The 20878-nt window shown below is 42.2% G+C and overlaps 1 protein-coding gene across 1 annotated transcript in view; it reads left to right on the forward strand.

The window, feature by feature from the left end:
* IQGAP2 (IQ motif containing GTPase activating protein 2) overlaps nt 1–20878 on the forward strand; it is a gene marked incomplete in the record, with an annotated part of 4327392 nt that overhangs the window by 1923838 nt on the left and 2382676 nt on the right. Inside the window, 1 exon segment of the mRNA XM_044063965.1 lies at nt 10016–10179. Coding sequence (XP_043919900.1) covers nt 10016–10179 — 164 coding nt within the window.

Raw genomic sequence — 20878 nt, forward strand, 5'->3', positions numbered from 1 at the left:
ATGTTTGCATTTTTTTTTTTTTTTTACCCAAAGTAGACTGGAGGATTTTTCTTCACATAGACTGCATTTACTGGAGCTGTAATGGAGAAAATAAAGGTAACTGGGAATATGTTTTTTGAGAATGAAATGAGTTGGCAGATTTAAAAAAATCTTTATGGAATACTTTGATAAATATTGAGATAACAGTTGCCTAGTAAGGCCTTATTAAGTTTAATGCGATCAAAAAAGCAATTACTATAAAATAGCAATCAAAATCAATTCCCAACATAAAGGAGGTTATGAACATTGTAAAAGAGATAAAAGAACTGGAGGCAGGATCTTCTGAAAAAGGAAGGCGCAAATTTCATAAAAATAAGTGGAATGTATTGGTACAGTGCATGCAGAATAATGCCAAGGATGATTGAGGTTTAAGGGAAGTCGAGCATTGAGCAATATGTAATGCTGTAGTGAATGAAAATTGTTAGAAGTAAAACATGTATGTGTATAGAATGACAATAACAGTAGAAAATGTTGTTACTGTGTTATAATAAATAGTAAAACTTTAATCAGAGAACATTATTCCCCTTTCAGGGTGGAAGACGGATGGAAGACTTTGCTCAGGTACCAGAGGAATAAAGTTCTCTGGAAGTCTTGTTAATTATTATTTTATTGTTGTAGTTTGTTTGTTACATTTTGCAGTTGTGGTTAGTGTATAAAGTCAGTATTCTCGAAGCAGGGAAAATCTGAATGTATGACGGTGGGTTTTCAGCAGAAAACTCTGGAATTCAGAAGATTTTTCCAAGACTTGGATTTCAGACATAAAATGTCCATTCCACACTGTCCACAACCTCTTGAGCAGCAGAAAAGAATGTCAAGAAAAAGAGATTTAGGAAAAGCTTTAAGGATTGCCATCTTATGATACTGGACATGCCAGGGACTCAGTCTGTCAGCTGCTCAGCTGTTGCTGGGCAGAAGGTTGCAAAGCAAAGTGGCCTAATTATCTCTGTTACTGACACACTAAAAATCAACATAAAGTGAGGGAAATGAAAAAAAATACTTTGACAGGAAATACAGGATTCAGAAGACTAACCAGACTTGAAGGTTGGTGGAAAGTAAGAATCCTGAAGCCATCTGAAAGTCTGCAGCTTGATGCTGAAGTAGTAAAGCAGCTGAGTCATGATCCCGTCTAGAAGTGATAGAGGTGTGATGTGAAAGTTTTGTGCAGGAAGGCACCTGCATGTGTTATGAGAAATAACTATTCATGAATACCAGCCGTAATGCTTCAGAACACTCACCCTTACTTGGCTGTGACATGATAATTGGGAGCAGTAGAATGTAGCAGCTGTGGCCAATAGCATGCACTTGTGCAACATAGCAAAGCAGGAAGAACATGCAGAGGGTACCCATGCACTGGTGACACACTTGCTAAAAGTGCAACAATAGTACAAGGTTTGATTATATTTAGTCTGGATGACTGTGACAGTCCTTCTTCTTATAAGTATTACAAAGGCAAGCATTTTGATAAAGTGTAGTGTATGAATATTGCCTAGAGGTGGTGAAAATTGCACTGTCAAGATCATTATTGTTCTAGTGGGGACTGAAGTAGTATATAGAACTGTCTTAAAGTGGGGAAGAGCAAGCAGAGGGAAGTATTCAAAAGGAACAAGTAAGACAAAGATAGGAAGTGGTGGGAAAGTATGGTACACATTTTTGGAGTTTTTTTATTTGTGGAAAAGGATAAGAGGTACATATGCAGTGGAAGACTGGGTATGGAAAAACAGTGTGGAGTAGTGTGCAGGGCCAAACTAGTACAAAACAGTGCAGACTAAATGAGATAGTTTTGCATACACAAGGATAGGGTGATGGTAGTTTGATACATACTGAGGAAATATAAATAGTGATGGAGTTGGAACAAGCACAAGGTATGAGGCAGGACACACTAGGAAGTGAGTATCATTATCTAGGGGTTGGGATGTAGTTCTAATAATGAGGAGGTATTCTGGGAACAATGTTGGATTAATTGACTTGTAGGTTCATAGGTAGGTACTAGGGAATCGGCCCAGTGGCCTAAGTAAGAGAGACTCAGATAGCCGTCCTGTGGGAGGAATAAAGGCATCTTGTCGAAGTTTCCAGTAGTTTATTCAGTTAAGTAGGTAGGTGGATGAGTGTTCTTGGATTATAACCCAGCTCGGGCATTGTTGACGAGCTCTGTGAGCTAGGTATAAACATAACTCTCTGGATTGCCAGCTGTTCACAGACAGGTCCTAAGAACTCAGGATCGGTGAGACCATCTCCACCAAGAGACTGGTCACCAGTGGAGTACCCCAGGGCTCCATGCTGGGCGCGCTCCTGTGTGGCATCTACTTCTTGGAAGTAAAGGCTATTGTTAAAGGCTCGTGACTCACCAAGTTTGCAGAGGTCTATAAATTGGAAGTTGTAGATCCCCTTCCAAGAAAAACACAAATATCCTGCAAGTGGTTTTAATACAGCAAGTGACTGGTGTCAAAACCATGGCCTAAAACTCCATGCCAGAAAAATGCATTATAATCCCATTTGGGAAACCATCAATGCAGATTAATTACTCAATCAGTAAAATTCCCCCAAAAGTCGTAAGGGAGTAGTAGTAAGGGATCTGGGAACATATGTAGAGAACAATCTGGCCTTTGACCAACATGTAACTAAGATAATAAAGAAATTTTTCTGTGTTCCCCAAATTATAGGTAAGCGTTTGGCATCCATGTCCAAGGAAGTTATAGTACCACTCTACTTGACCCTCATCAGACCTGTCATTGAATACTGTGCCCCCTTTGGCATGTATGTAACCAGACAGTGGCAACAGTTGGATTGTCCACAAAGACTTCTCACCAGGAGAATTCAGGTTATGAATATAGTGTTTTACCCTGATCATCTAAAAGGTTTACCTCTGTATTCAGCATCTTACAGGCTGCTGAGAGGGGAATCTTTGCCTGGCTTACAGGGCTTCCTCAGACCCAGCACTGAAGGATCTGTTCCACATGCACAAAACAAACAGCACCAGAAACACTAGATCCAGGGATTTGAATTTCGCTTGTGACATAAACAGAACTTGCTGGAGAGACAGATAAGTGTCTGAAAGGATCCCCACATTATGGAATAGGCTCCCCATCCATGTAAAGCAGAGTTTCATCTCTGACCCTGTTCAAACAATACTTTGACATTTGGATGGTAAATCGTAAATTTAGCCACAGTCTGGCCCCCATATTCCGTATGGACAGAGACCATCAATAAGAAAAGTATCCTAACAACCCCCCTACAAATCCTTAGCCTGCCTACTAACGTGCCACCTTCATATGATACTTGGGATCCAAATGGTTTTGTGTGCGCAGCTAGGCTTCTAAGGACTCTAGTGGCCATTAGCTTAGCAACCTCTGAAAAACACACATTGTATTAGTGGCTTGGGTGACTGCGCAGCAGGAAAGATGGACATCCTGTAGGGGAAGAATGTGTTTGACACTGCCCATTAAGCACTGGTAGAAGTTGGGATTTCGCTGTTGGGACAGATGCCTGGGTACAGATGGAAGGAATAGAGATAGCCATGTCTGCCCAGTAGCCAGGGCCAAAGAGCACACTTGTTTTGGCCCTGTCATTGCCTCCCCATCCTACAAGATTGACTGTCAGCACAAGGGAGTGAGGTTATTAAGCCATGCAGAAATCTCCCCATACACCCACTTAGTCTAATGACGGCTTCTCCTGTGCCATTTGCCATGGGCACATACCTTTGTTCCATGACTGAGTTGCAGAGACTATCTTAGGTAGGTTTCTTCCTAGAAGAAAGACCCTCCTGATGAAGGGAACACTGAGTATCCATCTGGGATAGGGACTGACATGACTGGGCCTACGAAGGTGGCTTAATAGTCAGCCAAAGTGAGGATAAAAAATAGAAAAACATTGTGAAGTGATGTTTGATGTTTATGGTTGTACACAGTGCTGCAGTGTGTACTAGCTTATGTATAAATTGCCAGTGCCATTGTTTCTGCCCAGATTTGCAGCATTGTTTGTGGTCAGGGTAGCGTGTGGATATGGATTGGCCATGTACATGTGTTAGAGGAAGCTTGCAGAACAGCTGTGTTTGGACCTGCTTAAAGCTGTGGTACCCCTCACCTTTGGTAAGCATGACCCGTCTATCTGTAGGATTGGTAAGCTGTGACCAGCTAACACTGTTGAGGTCTAGGTTACATTGTAGTACACCATTCTCATTGCGAGAGTTCATGAGCTCTGCATTAAAATGACCAGAAATATTGCATCATATCAAGGTCACAAAGTAAAACACCATCTATGCCTGGAATGTTAAGATCTGTGGCCCTTTTGAGTGGCAAAGAAACACCAGAAGACATGCACTCAGTGGATGCTTGTCCATGTCACAGGAGGACATAAGAACTGTACCAAAGAGAAGACCAAATATCCAATGTAAATAAAAAGGCTAACAATTAATTGTACAGCAGCATAAAATTACCGGAACACTAAAACTGCAAATCTTATAAAAATTTATTTTTTTATTAAACTTAAATTTAACTCAAAGTGGTAGCAGTTGCTTTCGGATAGAATAGGTTTCCTTGATTGTTGCTAAATGTTATCCTTGATGCCTGAAGAATGAAGTATATTCTCTTGTAAAACAAGTGCTAGCAGTTTGAGTTAAACTTCAGTTTTAAAAATATATTTTTTTTTGTAAGGCTTACAGTTTAACACTCCTGCAGCTTTGTGCCACTGTACAGATAACTGCTAGTTTTAATTTTTTATTCTGTGGGTGACTTTTCCTTCCATGAGTGTTGTTTTTTTCTCAGAGTTCTGTATAAATAGTCCTAATAATTTGATATGATCAACTACTGAAGAAACCAGACAGGTAATTGGACTCTTCCAATTCATGCTACTTGCAGAGACTGAAAGTTTGCATTATTACCAATGCCTTTTGGATTGCATTTATCTATATCTAATCTATCTATATGTATATATCAATATCTGTATCTATATATATATATATATATATATATATATATATATATATATATATATATATATATCTGTATTTATATAAATATATATATTTTTTTACTTTTACATTTGTTGACCGGGATAATCCGACTGGATATATGTCCATTTTCAGCAGAGGCCCCACATACCAAAAAAGAGACGGTACATACATCACTGATTGATAAACTCAGGCAGACAGGTTTAGAAAAATATAGACAAAGAATACAGGCAACTATAAATATACACAATGTACAGACTTGCATCTGATTGGCAAAGATGCATCAGAAAATGTGACCATAGAATACAATCAGATCCCATAGGTTCATACTAGGCTATCTGCCCTAGGGCGTTTATAAGCCTAGCCAGAGTGTGTTTGGCTTTCGCCACCCATTTTAAATTCAAGTTACTACCAAGCAGTAATGAAATATGCAGGCACTATAAGCCTTTAACCAGAAATTCCCAGCTCAGAAGGGCAGAGTCCAGCCTCTCCTCCCACAAGAGTGTAGACCACGGACCTTCTTAATGTAAAATAACTGGCCTGAAGCCCAAGTGCTTAAACCAGAACTAATACACTTTTAGAATAACAGACACTGAGCCCTCAGTCAGCAGTTCCTAACTTAGAAAGATGTAAGCTACCTGTCCTGCCACCACAGTGCAGGCCACAAACCTTCCTAATGTAAAACAACTGGTCTGAAGCCCAAGTGCTTAATCCAAAAGACTTAGAATGATAGCTACACTTTAATAAATACAATTGAATACTTTAAAGAATGCCTGGATTAGTGCTCAAGTTATACAAACAAAGCTAGATTCAGCAGGCCTGGATCTAGTCTATGCTACATCAAACAAGGTGTACCAATTTCAATAAGAAGCAGTTCAAATATGCAGGCACTATAAGCCTTTAACCAGAAATTCCCAGCTCAGAAGGGCAGAGTCCAGCCTCTCCTCCCACAAGAGTGCAGACCATAAACCCTCTTAATGTAAAATCACTGGCCTGAAGCCCAAGTGCTTAAACCAGAATTAATAGACTTTTAGAATAACAGACACTGAGCCCTTAATCAGCAGTTCCCAACTTAGAAGGATGTAAGCTACCTGTCCTGCCACCCCAGTGCAGGCCACAAACCTTCCTAATGTAAAACAACTGGTCTGAAGCCCAAGTGCTTAAACTAAAAGGCTTAGAATGAGTTACACCAAGCAGTAATAAATACAACTGAGTACTTTTAAGATGACGCAAAAGCAAAATAATTCACAATGCTTAGACATTCAAATGCTATGAGGCATAGAAACTTGGCTAAATAGCAGGTTGGGTAGCAAGACATGTATTGGTGCATTTGTTAGTCAGGTTTAGAACAAGAGCACAGCCAATGAGATGTGAGGTATTTTTTGAGTTCCCTTTTAAATAGGGGTAGTGAGGTTTCCTTGGTAACGGTAGTAGGGAATAGATTCCAGATTTTACCGGTTGAGTTGGCAAATATAGCATCGCCTGCAGAGTTTTTGGATTTTTGGGTCAGTATCATTTGTTTATCAGCTGAGCGTAATAACCTGGGGACACTATGAGGGGTGAGAATATTTTTGAGGGCAGGAGTGTTAACAGGTTGATGGAGTATTTTATGCGCTACTATAAGCTGGTTGAACTGTAGAAGGGTAGGATATTCTAGCCATCCCAGTGTTTTGAGGTTCTGGCAGTGGTGGATCCTAAAAGCCATGCCTGTAGCAAATCTGGCTATATGATTGTAACATCCTGATAATTTGTTGAGATCGGTTTTGGATAGGTTGGCGAGTACAGGGAAGGCATAAATAAGGATATAGAGGAGGTGTGATCTTGCAATAGCTACCCTAGCTAGGGGGGTGAGGAAAGGTTTGGCTCTGTACAGGGAGCCAAGTTTTTTGTTGACTGACTTAATAGTGTGATTGACATGTTTATCAAATTTAAGGTTGTTGTCTATTATTATGCCTAGAAGCTTTGTATGGTCATCAGGGGAGATAACCGTGTCATTGCTAGATTTGATGTTGAAGGAAGGAGGAGGAATTCTACGGTTAGGGGAGAAAAGTAGTAGCTTGGTTTTGTTAGGATTTAGAAGCAGGTGACGATTAGCTAGCCATGTTTCTACCATGCTAAAAGTGGTCTGGGTGAGGGTTAGAAGTTGTGTAGGAGAGGAGGCGGAGCATATTAGCATTGAGTCATCTGTATATTGGATGCAGGTGGCTCCTGGGATGGTGGTGTGCAGATCATTGATAAAGATAGAGAAAAGAAGGGGACCTAATATGGACCCTTGTAGGACACCTGGGGTAGAGGAAGTTGGGATGACAGCTTGCTCTGCCATAAGATACCCTACTGTCTACCGTTTAGGTAGGAGTGAAACCATTGTATTGCGTGTTGGTCTAAACCAATGGTTTGTAGGGTATTGAGCAGTAGCTGATGGTTGACCATATTGAAAGATTTTGAGAGATCTAGGAAGAGTGCTGAAGATAGCTTGTTGTTGTTACGATGAAGATTAATGACATTAGAGAAAGATAGAAGAGTCATGGTGGTACTGTGGAATGGCCTAAAGCCGTGCTGAGAGTCAGTGAGCTTTCCGTTTTGAATAAGACAGTGCATGATTTGTTTGTGTATGCATCTTTCCATGATTTTAGCTAGTGGTGAAAGAATGGCTATATGTCTAAAGTTAGATAATTCTGTGGAACTTCCTCCTTTATGGAGAGGTATAACGTGATATTTTCCATATTGCTGGGATGGATCCTTCTGAGATGGATCTGTTGATCAGAATAGAAATGGGAAGTGCTATGACATCAGCTGCTTTTTGAAGATATTCAGCTTGGGAGGTGGTCGGTAGCTAGTGTAGTATGTTTTAGCTTTTTGAGTAAGGTCCGGATCAGGTTGGTAGGTACGGTTTGAAAGGTAAAGATGGGTTGGTTGCTGGGTGGATCAGTATAGACCCTATATATATATATATATATATATATATATATATATATATATATATATATATATATACACACACATATATAGACACACATACATATGTGTATAATATATATATATATATATATATATATATGTGTGTGTGTGTGTATATACACACACACATACATATATGTGTGTGTGCGCGCGCGCGTGAATATATCAAAACAGAACTTCATATTTATTGTAAGCAACCCATGACGTGTGTGTGTGTATACATATATATATATATATATATATATATATATATATATATATATATCTACAGTGGATGTAAAAAGTTTACACACCCATGTTAAAATGCCAGGTTTTTATGAAATAAAAAAGGAGACCACAATAAATTATTTCAAAACCTTTTCCACCTTTAATTGACCTGTAACCTGTACAGTTCAATTGAAAAACAAATCTGTTAGACTAATACTTTGTTGAAGCACGTTTTGATTTAATTACAACGATCAGTCTTCTTGGGTACACACCTGCCATCAGTTAGAGAGACTCTGATTAACTCCAAATAAAGTTCAACTGTCCTAGTAGGATTTTCCTGACATTTACTCAGTTGCCTGCTACAGCAAAAGCCATAGTTCGCAGAGAGCTTACAAAGCATCAAAGGGATCTCATTGTTGAAAGGTATCAGTCAGGAGAAGGGTACAAAAAAATTTCCACAGCATTGGATATACCACTGAACACAGTGAAGACAGTCCTCAAAAAGTAGAGAAAATATGGGACAGCAGTGACGTTGCAAAAAACTGGACATCCCTCCAAAATTAATGAACAAAACAGACAAAAACTGGTCAGGGAGGCTGCCAAGCGACCTACAGCAACTCTGAAGGAGTTGCATGAATTTCTGGCAAGTACTGGTTGTGTACTACATGTAACAACAATCTCCTTTATTCTGCATATGCCCGGGATAGCATTTTCAAAACAATACATCAGATCTCCCAAAAGCATGTGGTAAAATGTGTTATGGTCTGATGTGATTGAACTTTTTGGCCACAATTCCAAAAGGTACGTTTGGTGCAAAAACAACACTTCACATCACCAAAAGAACACCATCCCCACGGTGAAGCATGGTGGTGGCAGTATCATGCTTTGGGGTTGATTTTCTTCAGCTGGAACTGGGGCTTTAGTCAAGGTTGAGGGAATTATGAACAGTTCCAAATACCAGTCACTTTTGGCCCAAAACCTTCAGGCGTCTGCTAGAAAGATGAAGAGGGATATCACCTTTCAACATGGCAATGACCCCAAGCATACATTCAAATCAACAAAAGAATAGCTTCACCAGAAGAAAATTAAAGTTTTGGAATAGCTCAACCAGAGCCCTGACCTAAATCCAATAGAAAATCTGTTGGGTAACTTGATGGCCATGCAAAAGAGATGGCCTCACAGTCTGACAGATTTGGAGCGCTTTTGCAAGGAAGAGTGGGCCAATATTGCCAAGTCAAGATGTGCCATGCTGATGGACTCCTACCCAAAAAGACTGAGTGCTGTAATTAAATCAAAAGGTGCTTCAACAAATTATTAATTTAAGGGTTTGCACATTTATGCAACCAGCTTATTGTACTTTTTTATTTATTTATTTATTTTTTCCCCCTTTGCAGATTTGTTTGTTTTTCAATTGAATTGTACAGGTTATAGGCCACATTAAAGGTGGGAAAAGTTATGAAATTATTTATTGTGGTCTAATTTTTTTTATATCACAAAAAACTGGCATTTTAACAGGGGTGTATGAACTTTTTATATCCACTGTGTGTGTGTGTGTGTGTGTGTGTGTGTGTGTGTGTGTGTGTGTGTGTATTTACATATATATATATATATATATATATATATATATATATATATATATATATATATATATATATATATATATGTATATATATATGTGTGTGTGTGTGTGTGTGTATGTATATATATATATATATATATATATATATATATATATATATATATATATATATATCCACAATGTGGATCGAGACAGCTATACGCATACCTTTATCCTGAGTAAAATGAATTGAAGTATATGTGTGTTTGTGTAAAATTTTTATCACCTGCAATATTTTGTTGTTCCAGCAACCAAAGCAGTCGGTCAGGTCAATGAAGCTATTGACAAGCGTGATGAAGCTGCACTAATTACAAACTTGTCATCTGTTGCTTTAAGTCTTGTTGGAGTGCATCAGCAGAATTCCGTGTGGTACCTTGAACAGCTGTGTGCTTCTAAGGAGCAGAAAAAACAGGTAAATAGATTTTTAATGTACAATTCAAACTGAATAATAAATATCTAACTCAGTACTTCTCAAGCTGTCATTCGGCAATTAGATTACAGCTGAACATGTAGCAGTCATCTTTTTTGGATTACTGTGACCTGTCTTTTGTACATTTATAAGTTTAAAGATGACTTTTATAAATTTAAAAATTACTTTTATGACTAAGATGGTCCATAATCTGTAACACTTGTATCTGTGATGTATCAGAATAAAGGAGAACCTTCAGGCAAGGTTTAAACATGGTATGCAGTGTCTAAGATCAATGCACAGAGAAATACAAGAAAGATGACGTATCTTGACTCTGTCAGCTGCAGAATAGAGCTGTTGCCCAAGTTATGTACAAATGAGCTGCGCAGCATGAATATGAGCTGTGACAGTTCAGCCAGCCATGTGTTATATCATTGCTTTCTGCTAAAATGATTCTGTTACACAGTTACAGAGGTGCAGCAGTAGAATGGATTACTATGGCCTGCTACATTGGCATTATTAGCAGTCTCCCAGCCACCCTTCGAACAAATGTGTTCTGCTGTGTAAGATTCTCCTATTCTCATATGAAGCTGCATTTGCTTCTGGTGTGTGTGTGTGTGTTGTGGAAGATTAAAACAGCTGTGACCACCAGTGTTAAAAAATATAGTTCATTATATGTAAACACAATTTAATGTAGGTTTATTCTAAGTAAAAAGCAAAGTCTTGTGGTTTAACCAAAACATGGCAAGTATATTTAGCTCAGTCTTGTACTGCAGGGGAATGTTCTTATTTGGTAAGTTTCCATATGTTCTCGTGTCAGGAATGATATACAATTTCTTCTTCTAGCTCTTCCTTCACTGTGGTTAATTTCTGTCCCAAAACTGCTGCTCTAGGCACCAGGTCCCCTTTCTTGAAAGGGCACTTGCTCTCTGGCTGGGGTTCTCTCACTTTTCTTTTTTATATTGCATTCAGTAGAAAGTTAAACTAGGCTACTGATGCTGCCAGGTATTTAACCTGTACTTGTTTTAGAGAAAGACAAACGGAACAAATTAGGCACATCACTCAGTTTACAATGGACTCTTTATAAGCTGTTGTAATGTTATTTAATCAGCTTTAACACATTTCTGGGTTACTTGTACCCTTCCAAATACTGAAAACCCCCAAACCACCTTAAAAAAATAAAATGAAACACTGACTGCTTCACTACATATGTAGATGTATGTAGACGAGCGCACAACACACCCTGTGTGGGTGTTTTGAGTTATATGATATATGTAATGTTTTGTACTGTAAGATTATGGAATGAGTTTCCTAACTCTTGGTTTCACCAGTTATGAAAATTATTCAATATACCTACAGTACAAGATAGTTATTCCATTTTTTGTTACTTCAGTTCCTTGTTCATAGATTGGTACTAGGCTGTCGGCCCTAGGGCCTATTCAAGCCTAGCCATAACAATTCCCTGGCTATTTCTTCCCACACTATTTACTTCCCTGGACACCTGTCTAGCAGGGTGACTGACGTGATCCCCGGGTGAATTTCCTTTCTCCCATCAAGTTGTCAAGGTTCCTTTTGAAGAAGGCCAAAGAGGCGCTCTGCTTGACATGTATGGGCAGTCTATTCCTGATTCTGGGAAGTCTCTGAGTCAGGAACCTATCCCTCCAGCATGTTTTGTTCAGTGTGATGACAAGGTTTAGATCCCTGGAGCATGTGGCTGTGAGGGATTGGGATTTCTTTTAAGTGTAGCATGTCCAACAGCTCTGGGTTTGACATGGTCTTGTATGTTAAACAGAGATCGCCTCTGAGTAGATGATATGCGACAGAGTATAGCTGGAGTTTTTTTAGGCGGTCAGCGTAAGGCATCTGCTTTAGGCCTGTGATTCTTTTAGTGAGATATTTCTGTGGCCTTTCCAGTTGTTGCAGATGTCTTGAGAGGTACATACCAAACGGGGCATTGTATTCTATAATGGGTCTAATGAGGGATGAGTACAGTGGGACAATGATCTCCTTTTTTTTGGATGGGAAGCCCCTAGTGATGAGGTGTGCCATATAGAAGGATTTCCTGACTGTTGTGGCGATGTGGTTATCGAAGGTGAGACCACTGTCCACCTGTGTCCCTAAGTCTCTTATCACACTTTTGGTGTTTAGTGTACTGCCACCTATGTGGTAATTCACGGGTACATGTTTTTTCCCCAAAGGGGATAGCTATACATTTCTTGGCATTGAGCATGAGCCCATGGCTCTGGCACCAAGCATCTGTTTCTGTAAGGCCCTTTTGTAGAGTATCCACATCATTTGGGGATTCAGTAATGGCTTTCAGTTTTCAGTTATCTGCGAACTTTGTTAGCCAGAGTCCCTTAGTGTTGGCCTGTATTTCAGAGAAGTAGATGCCAAACAAGAGCGGTCCCAGGACTGAACCCTGAGGTACTCCACTTGTCTGGAGCTGGATTTAGACATGGCCTAGGTAAATTGCTTGCGTTTCTCCTGCATAGGACTTTAAGTAGTTTGCATAGGTTTAATTAAGTATTTACACCTCTCAGATGGAATTGTTATTGTTGAGTATAAGTTCTTTTTCTGTGAGCATAATGCAGTTTGTATACTGTTGTAGGAGACCTAGTGCTTAAGACTGGCATACAGAAACCACAACCGTCGTTTCACATTTGGATTCTAATGAGTTTATTTTCCTCGATCTTGGATAGCTGCCTCTTTACAGAATGTACTAATTTCACTTTTATAGCTTTTAACTTCTTGACCTAGAAATAGTTACAGATTTTAATCACAGAGCAGAACAATTAAAGTTTCTGTTTCACATCTGCTACACAGTTCACATCTTATTTCTCAGCAGATGTCAGTTACAATCTTGGTATACTTTTGTCTTCATTGCTTAGAAAAAAAAAAACACAAGAACTCTCATCCTTCCATACAACTGAAAAGTGTATATTGCAGATTCACTTGTATGTTTTTTTATTTTACCTGGTGTAGCTTTTGTGTCTTGAGTTCATCTCACATATCTGTCAGTCTGACTCATAAAATGTGCACATCCATTTTCAAACATCATACCTCTGTATAAATGTGTGTGTGTGTGTGGGTTATTTTTCCCTTGTGGTCACAATTTTATCGGGGAGTTAGTACAGTGGATATAAAAAGTGTACACACCCCTGTTGAAATGCCAGGTTTTTGTGATATAAAAAAAAACAAGACCACAATAAATTATTTCAAAACTTTTCCCACCTTTATAATGCGACCTGTAACTTGTACAATTCATTTGAAAAACAAACAAATCTGTTGGGGGAAAAATATCAAAATTAAAAGTGTACAATAAGCTGGTTCCATAAGTGTGCACACCCTTAAACTAATGCTTTGTTGAAACACCTTTTGATTTAATTACAGCATTCAGTCTTGATAATTTGATTCAGCCATTCAAGAGTAAGTTGATTGTTAGTCCTAAGTTTCACCCACAGCAAGGAAACTGGTATGGCTTTTCTTATTCCATGCCAAACTTCCATGAAGAAAGACTGCTGCTCTTTGTTGCTGCTTGGTGGCTTTGGTTTCAAGTCTTTCATTCCTCAGTACAAGAAGCTGTCAGTTCAAGCCATAGTCATTCCTCAGTACAAGAAGCTATCATAGTTCCAGCCATAGTCATCACCCTCATATAGGAGATGTCTGACTCTATCTCAAAACATAGTTTGCTCCTTCAGATGCTTTGCTTTTTCCATATTCTCTGGCAGGAATATCAGAGGTGATTGAACCTGAGAGAAAAACTTCCACTTCCTAAACATGCTGTGCTTAGTAAAAAAGATCTTTACTTGAGTGATATCAGTAATTTAGTTAACAAATGATCCTGACCGGTCTCTGATATTTGTCAGATGTAGGAATAAGTTATTCATTGCTTGTGGTGCATGTTTATGAAATCTCTGCCCATCACGACCGTAGGGAGAACAGGACTATAGCCTAGCATTGGCTGATTAAATATTTCCTTAAAAGGGCTATTGTATATTTACCCTTATCCTCCTCAAATTTTGAACTTCTTAACTGACAATCTTGACCATTTCCCATCAAACTGGCTGCTTTGGCAGCAATGAAGTTTGTCTGTTAGAGTGCACTAACTTTGTGGTCGTCACCACTACCTGTGAAGTGTCTAAGTGCAGGTCAGTATTAGTGTTTGTTCCTTAAAATTAATGTTTTTTTTTTTTGTCTAAAGTGTTGTATTGGAATAATTAAAACTGTCTATGGGATCTCCCTTTTTGTTTTCAGGAGCAACATGTAGAGTAGGAAAAAACTTTAATGTTTAGATTGTGCATCACCACTTTTGATTTATTTAGCAAGTGTATGAGTATAAGAAAGCAGATCAATTTTTACTTTGTATTGGTTAATAGGGTCCATTAGTAGCTAAGCAATTCCTGTCCAAGTTGACTGCTAATTGCATTGTCTCTTGTCTCTAAGCATTTAACTTCCCTTTGGAAAATGCTGTTGATAGAAGTTGCTTTAGCAGGTGTGTGACTGCATTCAATGCTTGTTTATAGAATGTCTCAGTTGCTGGTATTTGCACTATGGCCAGTTTGTTGTTATTTAATCGTTCAACAAAGACTCTTATTGGGACCAGGATTTGAGTTTTGTACAGAGTTTACCCATTCAAGTGGACTTTCACAGTCACATGTAATAGGTATGCTTACTCATGTCAGATGTGTAAAACCTTTTTCAAGTCAACACATACTGCTTTTGTGCTGTCTTACTTTGTCTAGATGGCTTTTCCTTTCAACATCAGCAAATAGCTTTTCATATAAGGCAGGTAGGTAGTTTTATGTTTTTATTTGAATATGTTCAATATGTAAGACAGTCAGTGTGGAGATGATGACCTGGAGAGCCCAGGGACTAGAAACATCTTTTGAGCATGGTGTCTGAAGTTATGTGCATGGTATATGAAGTCCTGACATACAGTGGTGGAGCCTGCTTATCTGTCTGACAGGGGAGGGTTGGAGGCACGTCTTGGGAAGTGCACTCTGCCTACCATCCTTGATGCAGACCAAAGATGAACAAGTGCATCTGCCTTTGAGGTGGGTGGGCTATATGGAGTGCCATTTGTGGAAGTGGGTGACAAGAGGGCTTGCAACACCTGTTGCATGCTCATCTGAGGGAACATGGGTGAAATTCTTGGCTAGGTTTATAAGGCCTCCGGGCCAATAGCGTAGTATCATCCTATGAACCTATCTGTTATGGCTGTGCTGATGTACATAAGTAAGAATGAGTGCCTGATAGAAGCTGTGTAAGTGGCTTGGCAGTTCACAGGTGTGGTGGTAAAGTAAATAAAAAAAGAGAGAGAGAAGTTTGGCAAAGTAAAAAAAAGAGCTGAGATGAAATAAAAAAAAAAGATGAGCATAAGTTAAGGAACAAAAAGCAGAATCATAGACAGGCAGACTTCTGTCAGAAGATCATTCAACTGCTAAAAAGTACATCTAGGAATGAAAAACATGTTTACTGCGATATTGGCAACAGTAGCAATTACAAGAAGAATGTCTTTATTGACAGTGATTACAGGACAGTTAATTTGTTACCAACTAAGAGTGGGATAGGAGACCAATAAATAAAAACGGCTGAGGCAAACTAGTATGGAAACAAAAAATCTGAAGTAGTTAACTTCATTTGATCAGCAGCCTGTGGGTATCTGATCCAATTCGGATCCGAGCCGGCAGCTTTCCTAGCTCAAAGATCCGAGCTCCAAGCTCCTCCCCCTTACCCATAATGCCCTACCACCTCCCTCTAACCCTCAGATCTTGTTTGCCGTGGCTTTTGTATGCTTCTTAGAATGAGCTCCAATAGCTGGTATCGTGAGTTTAGGCTTTTTATATATACTTTTCTGTCAGAAATCTCTATATCTTTGTGTGAGTGATTCCCTTCTAATTCTCTTAGTATTTTCTAGGTAATTTTAAAACTTTCTTATTTAGTTAAAGCTTATTCCCCTCCCCCCTGTCTGTGAAGGTGTGTGCGTGTGGGCCTTTCCTCTTTTCCTATAATGTCTGAAGGCCCTAAAGCTGTGTTTTCTAAATGCTCCGAGTGTGGCCATAAGCTGTCCCCAGCAGATGGCCACACTCGGTGCATTATTTGCCTGGGTGTTGATCACCTGTCTTCGGGCTGCACTATTTGTGCAGCCTTCAACCCCAGGGCTTTGAGGGATAGGAGGATGAACCTAATCCTTGCGGGCCTTTTGCCCCCGGATTCCACTTCGTCCTCCTCCTCCTCTGTGGCGCCAGCCGCGGCTGCCCCACCTACCGCCTCCGATTCCCTGGCTGGGACTCGACCTCCCTCTTTGGTCCAGGAGGAAAGGGACGGCAAAAAGAGAGACGAGGGATAGAGAGCGGGAAAAAGATAGGCACCGTAGCCACAAGAGGCGGTCCGAGTCTGTTCCATCGGGCCCGCTGTCCAAGCAGCTTGCCTCTCCCCTCAAGGTCTCCAGGTCTTCCCCCTCCCGGCTTTGTTCTCCACATTTCTCCCTGGAGCCGGAGGAGGGGAGACTGTCACCTTCGAGGTCGTCTAGGCGGCCTTCCTGGCTGGCCTCAGTGGCCTTGTCCAGGTCAACAAGGAGTTTATCCGAAGCAGACATGGACCGGATGATGCTCTATTTCTTCAGGCCCAGCTGCAGATGGGAGTGCTCTTGCCCCCCCCCCTCCGGGGGGGGAGCTCGACCCTCTTTTTCGCCCCCATTGCTCCTTCTCCGATCCGCTTTTGGGGTTCAGAGCTGTCAGATCCGTCTAGCTTCGGAGCCGGGGTGATGGCGCCAGCAGTGGTTCCTACTTCAGCACAGACTGTACCCTCGAGTCTGTCGGATCCGGAGGAGTTAGTGGGCCTTCGGCTCCATTGAGGTTGGAGTGCACTGCTCTTTCGGATCCGATCGGGTCATCTCCGGCGCCGATCCACACGCAGGATCCAAGGGGACTGCTTTCAGATCCTAGAGAAAGCAGTTCACCCTCTGCATTCGACGTCGTGGAGAGGGTCCATTCAAGGGATTCGAGGCCCCAGGCTCTTGCTTCGGATCCACCTGACATTCCTTTTCAGACGGGCCTGTCTTCCATCATCCGGCCCCAGGGACAGCTTGCGCCTACGTCCCAGATGGTTCCCGTAGAGGAACAGGACATTGCTGGTGAGGCCTCCTCGGACAGACCCCCCGAGGTGGTCCCTCACAAACTAAAGTGCAAGAGGAGGCACTTGGACTCACCTGAGTCCCTCACAGAGGACACAGACTTAGAGGAAGGGGAAGGTTCCCCAAGGTCACCCCCCAAAGACGTCTCCTTTGGAGACATTATGGAAATGTTGCGCATTAGAGGTTGGTGGTCTGCCCAAAAACCATCCTCGGATGAGTCTGTGTTTCTGGAGGCGTTTGACGCAGGCCCATCTACCTCTTGGGTGTCCCCTCCCGCTGACCCCCTGGTGGACCTCATAACTACCAGGGCATGGAAGGAGCCGGACACTGTTGAGCCAATACCCGAGAGACCTGACAGGATCCTCAGCCCCCCCCACGGACAGGACAGTTTGGAGCAAGGGTGCCCCTGTGGATACCATGGTGGCGGCTGCCACTAAAAAGAAATTAGCACAGGAGAGTTCCTCTGTACATCCACCAGATAAGGAGTCTCTGATGATGGACCGCCTAGGAAAGCTGATGTTCGCTTCAGCAACCTTCTCTGTAAGGTCATTGAACTGTATGGCACACGTAATTCGGCTCCAGCGGGACCTGATTAAGGAGTACGCTGGATCACCCCCAGAGTCCATGTCGGCCGAGGACAAACGGACCTTCTCGGCTCAAATTGCCACTCTCAAGTCAATTACTAACACATCTATGCGGCTTCTCTCCCATGCCACGGAGGGAGCGGCTAGAGCCAGGGGGACAGGCATCTTACATAGACAGGCCTGGCTCCGTCTCTGCGACTTTGCGGAACCCTTCAAGGCGTCCTTCGCTAACGACCCTTTTGACGGTTCTATGCTTTTTGGCAAAACCGTCTGCGATACGCTTCTCCAGAGCGAGAAAGAAGAGAAGACGTTGTCTGCCGTCAGAATCCGCTTCTCGGCTCCTCAGAGATTCTACTCCAGGAACCAAAGAGGACAAAAGAAGATGTGGTTCTGGAAAGCTCAACAATCCCGTTTCGCTCTGGATCCTTCATCCTTCAAAGGCAGAGGAGGACAGGGTGGACGCTGGCCCAGAGGCAGAGGGGGGCCGAAGAATTTCGGGTCGAGGGAACCTTTTTCCGATCGACCAGCGCAGCAACCCTGAGGGGTTGCCCGACTGCTCCTCTCTGGAGGCAGTCGGGGGGGGGTGCTTCTCTGAGCACCTAGCACACTGGGAGTGCATTATGACAGATCGCTGGGTGCTCCGAGTTATATCCAGAGGTTATTCTATCCCATTCCTGATATATCCTCCCCGATGTTCCACCCAATCAGAGGGAGATAGCAGCCTTTGAAATATGAGAGCTGCTAAGAAAAAGAGCCATCCAGTACGTCCCCCTCGGGCCATCCGGATCAGTCTTCTACTCCGGGTTCGTTTTGGTGCCAAAAAAGACGGGGGACGTACGACCAATTCTCAACCTGTCCACACTGAACCTGTCAGATACCAAAGAAGAGTTCCGTATGGTCACTATTTAATCCATTCTCCCACTCTTACAGGAGAATGACTGGATATGCTCGATAGACCTCAAGGATGCGTACTACCACATTCTAATGGACAGGCGATCCAGGAGGTTCCTCCGTTTTCGGCTGGGAGCCAGCCATTATCAGTTCAGGGTCCTACCCTTCAGTCTCACCACAGCCTCCAGGGTGTTCACCAAGATCATGGCAGTTGTAGGGGCCCACCTGAGGCTTCAGGGAATACAGGTCTTCCCTTATCTGGACGTCTGGCTCCTAACCGCCCCCACCAGGTATCTGCTATGTTCAGCCAGGGACTACTTCTTACATCTAGCCTGCCATCTAGGGATCATGATCGACCTCAATAAATCCTCCTTTCAGCCTACTCAGGTTTTGGATTTCATAGGGGCCAGGATAGACACTGTGCAATCCAGAGTTTTTCTGATGGTGGACAGACTTTGCAATTTAAACCTTCACATTCTAGCTCTTCTACAAGCACCATCCCCCCCCAGCGGAATTAGTCCTGAGGGCCCTGGGGTCCATGGCAGCAGCCATCAATCTGTCACCTATCACGCTTCTGAAGATGAGAATCCTTCAATGGACCTTACAGGTTCAATGGTCCATCCTACGTCAATCCCTGTCTACACCTGTTCCTCTCAGCAGGAATTGCAGGGAGTCTCTACTTTGGTGGCTCCACTCCCAGAACCCTGTGGGAAGGGCGCTCCTTCTCCATGTCCCCACCCCAAGTCACAGTGACCACGGACGCATCTCTCTTCGGGTGGGGGGGGGCACTGCATGGGCAGATCCATCCAAGGCACGTGGACTCGCACAGAGACCTCATTGCATATCAATGTCCTGGAGATGAGGGTGGTGCTTCTAGCGTTGCAGGCTCTCCATCCTCTCCTTCCTCCGGGGACTATTGCAATTCAAGCAGACACCATGTCGGTAGTCTGGTACATCAACAAACAGCGGGGAACCAGATCTTACCCACTTTGCCGAGAGGCCATGAGAGTGTGGGAATGAGCGATATCCACCAACCGCTTTCTGTTAGCAATGCACATACCGGGTCAAACATTCTAGCGGACAGGTTGAGTCGAACGATCCTCTCATCTTGCGAGTGGTCTCTGAACCCAGTAGTAGTGGAGCAAATCTTCCTCAAATGGGGTCAACCTTGCTGCGATCTGTTCGCCTTGCCTTCGAACACAAAGTGCAGCGAGTTCGTAGGGGAGCAGAGTTATCTTCATAGGCCCATACTGGCCTCGCCAAACCTGGTTCCCATACTTATGGTCTCATCTAGTACATCCTCCCTGGATCTTAGATCCCATTCCATATCTGATTACTCATCCCTTAGTATTGAAGACACCTGACCTCGACTACCTCAAGATCTCAGCGTGGTTGATCCAGTTCCATTAATGGCAAGGACTCCCGGTATATCCATCAGTTAAGGCCATTCTGGTGGCCACTCATAAACCTTCTACCAGGAAAATCTACAAGAGTAAGTGGAAGCGTTTCTCTATCTGGGCAGAGCACAGGAATTTGGATCCCTTCACGGCTCCTATCCCAGCAGTCCTCGATTGTTTATCCCATATCTTTCATCAAGGGGCTAGTTCTTCTGCTGTTAAAGTTCATTTGGCAGCTATTTCCCACTTCCATGTTGGAAACAGTTTTGGTCCCCTAGCTTCCTCCAAGATTTGCAAGACATTCCTGAAAGGAACCTTCCTGTTAAGACCCCTTGTTAAAAATGCAGTTCCTAACACTAGTTCTTCAGGCTCTTACTGGCCCCCCCCTTCGAGCCCGCAGCTTCAGTCGATTTAAAATATGTATCTTGGAAGACTGCCTTCTTGATTGCCATTACCTCAGCTAGCTTCACGCTCTTTGCAGTAAGCCTCCATACATCATTTTTCATAAAGACAGGGTTTCCCTCAGGACTAATCCCTCCTTTCTGCCTAAAGTGGCTTCAGAAGCCAATATAAACCAGTCCATCAATCTACCTGTCATCTTTCCTAATTATCAAAATAAAGGAGAGTATAGACTTCATTGTTTGGATGTTCATAGACAGTTACGATTTTATTTACAGGACAGCCAAACTTAGAAA

This window comes from Protopterus annectens, chromosome 2.part2 (genome assembly GCF_019279795.1).
Source record: "Protopterus annectens isolate FY-2018-M chromosome 2.part2, PAN1.0, whole genome shotgun sequence".
Lineage (NCBI taxonomy): Eukaryota > Metazoa > Chordata > Ceratodontiformes > Protopteridae > Protopterus > Protopterus annectens.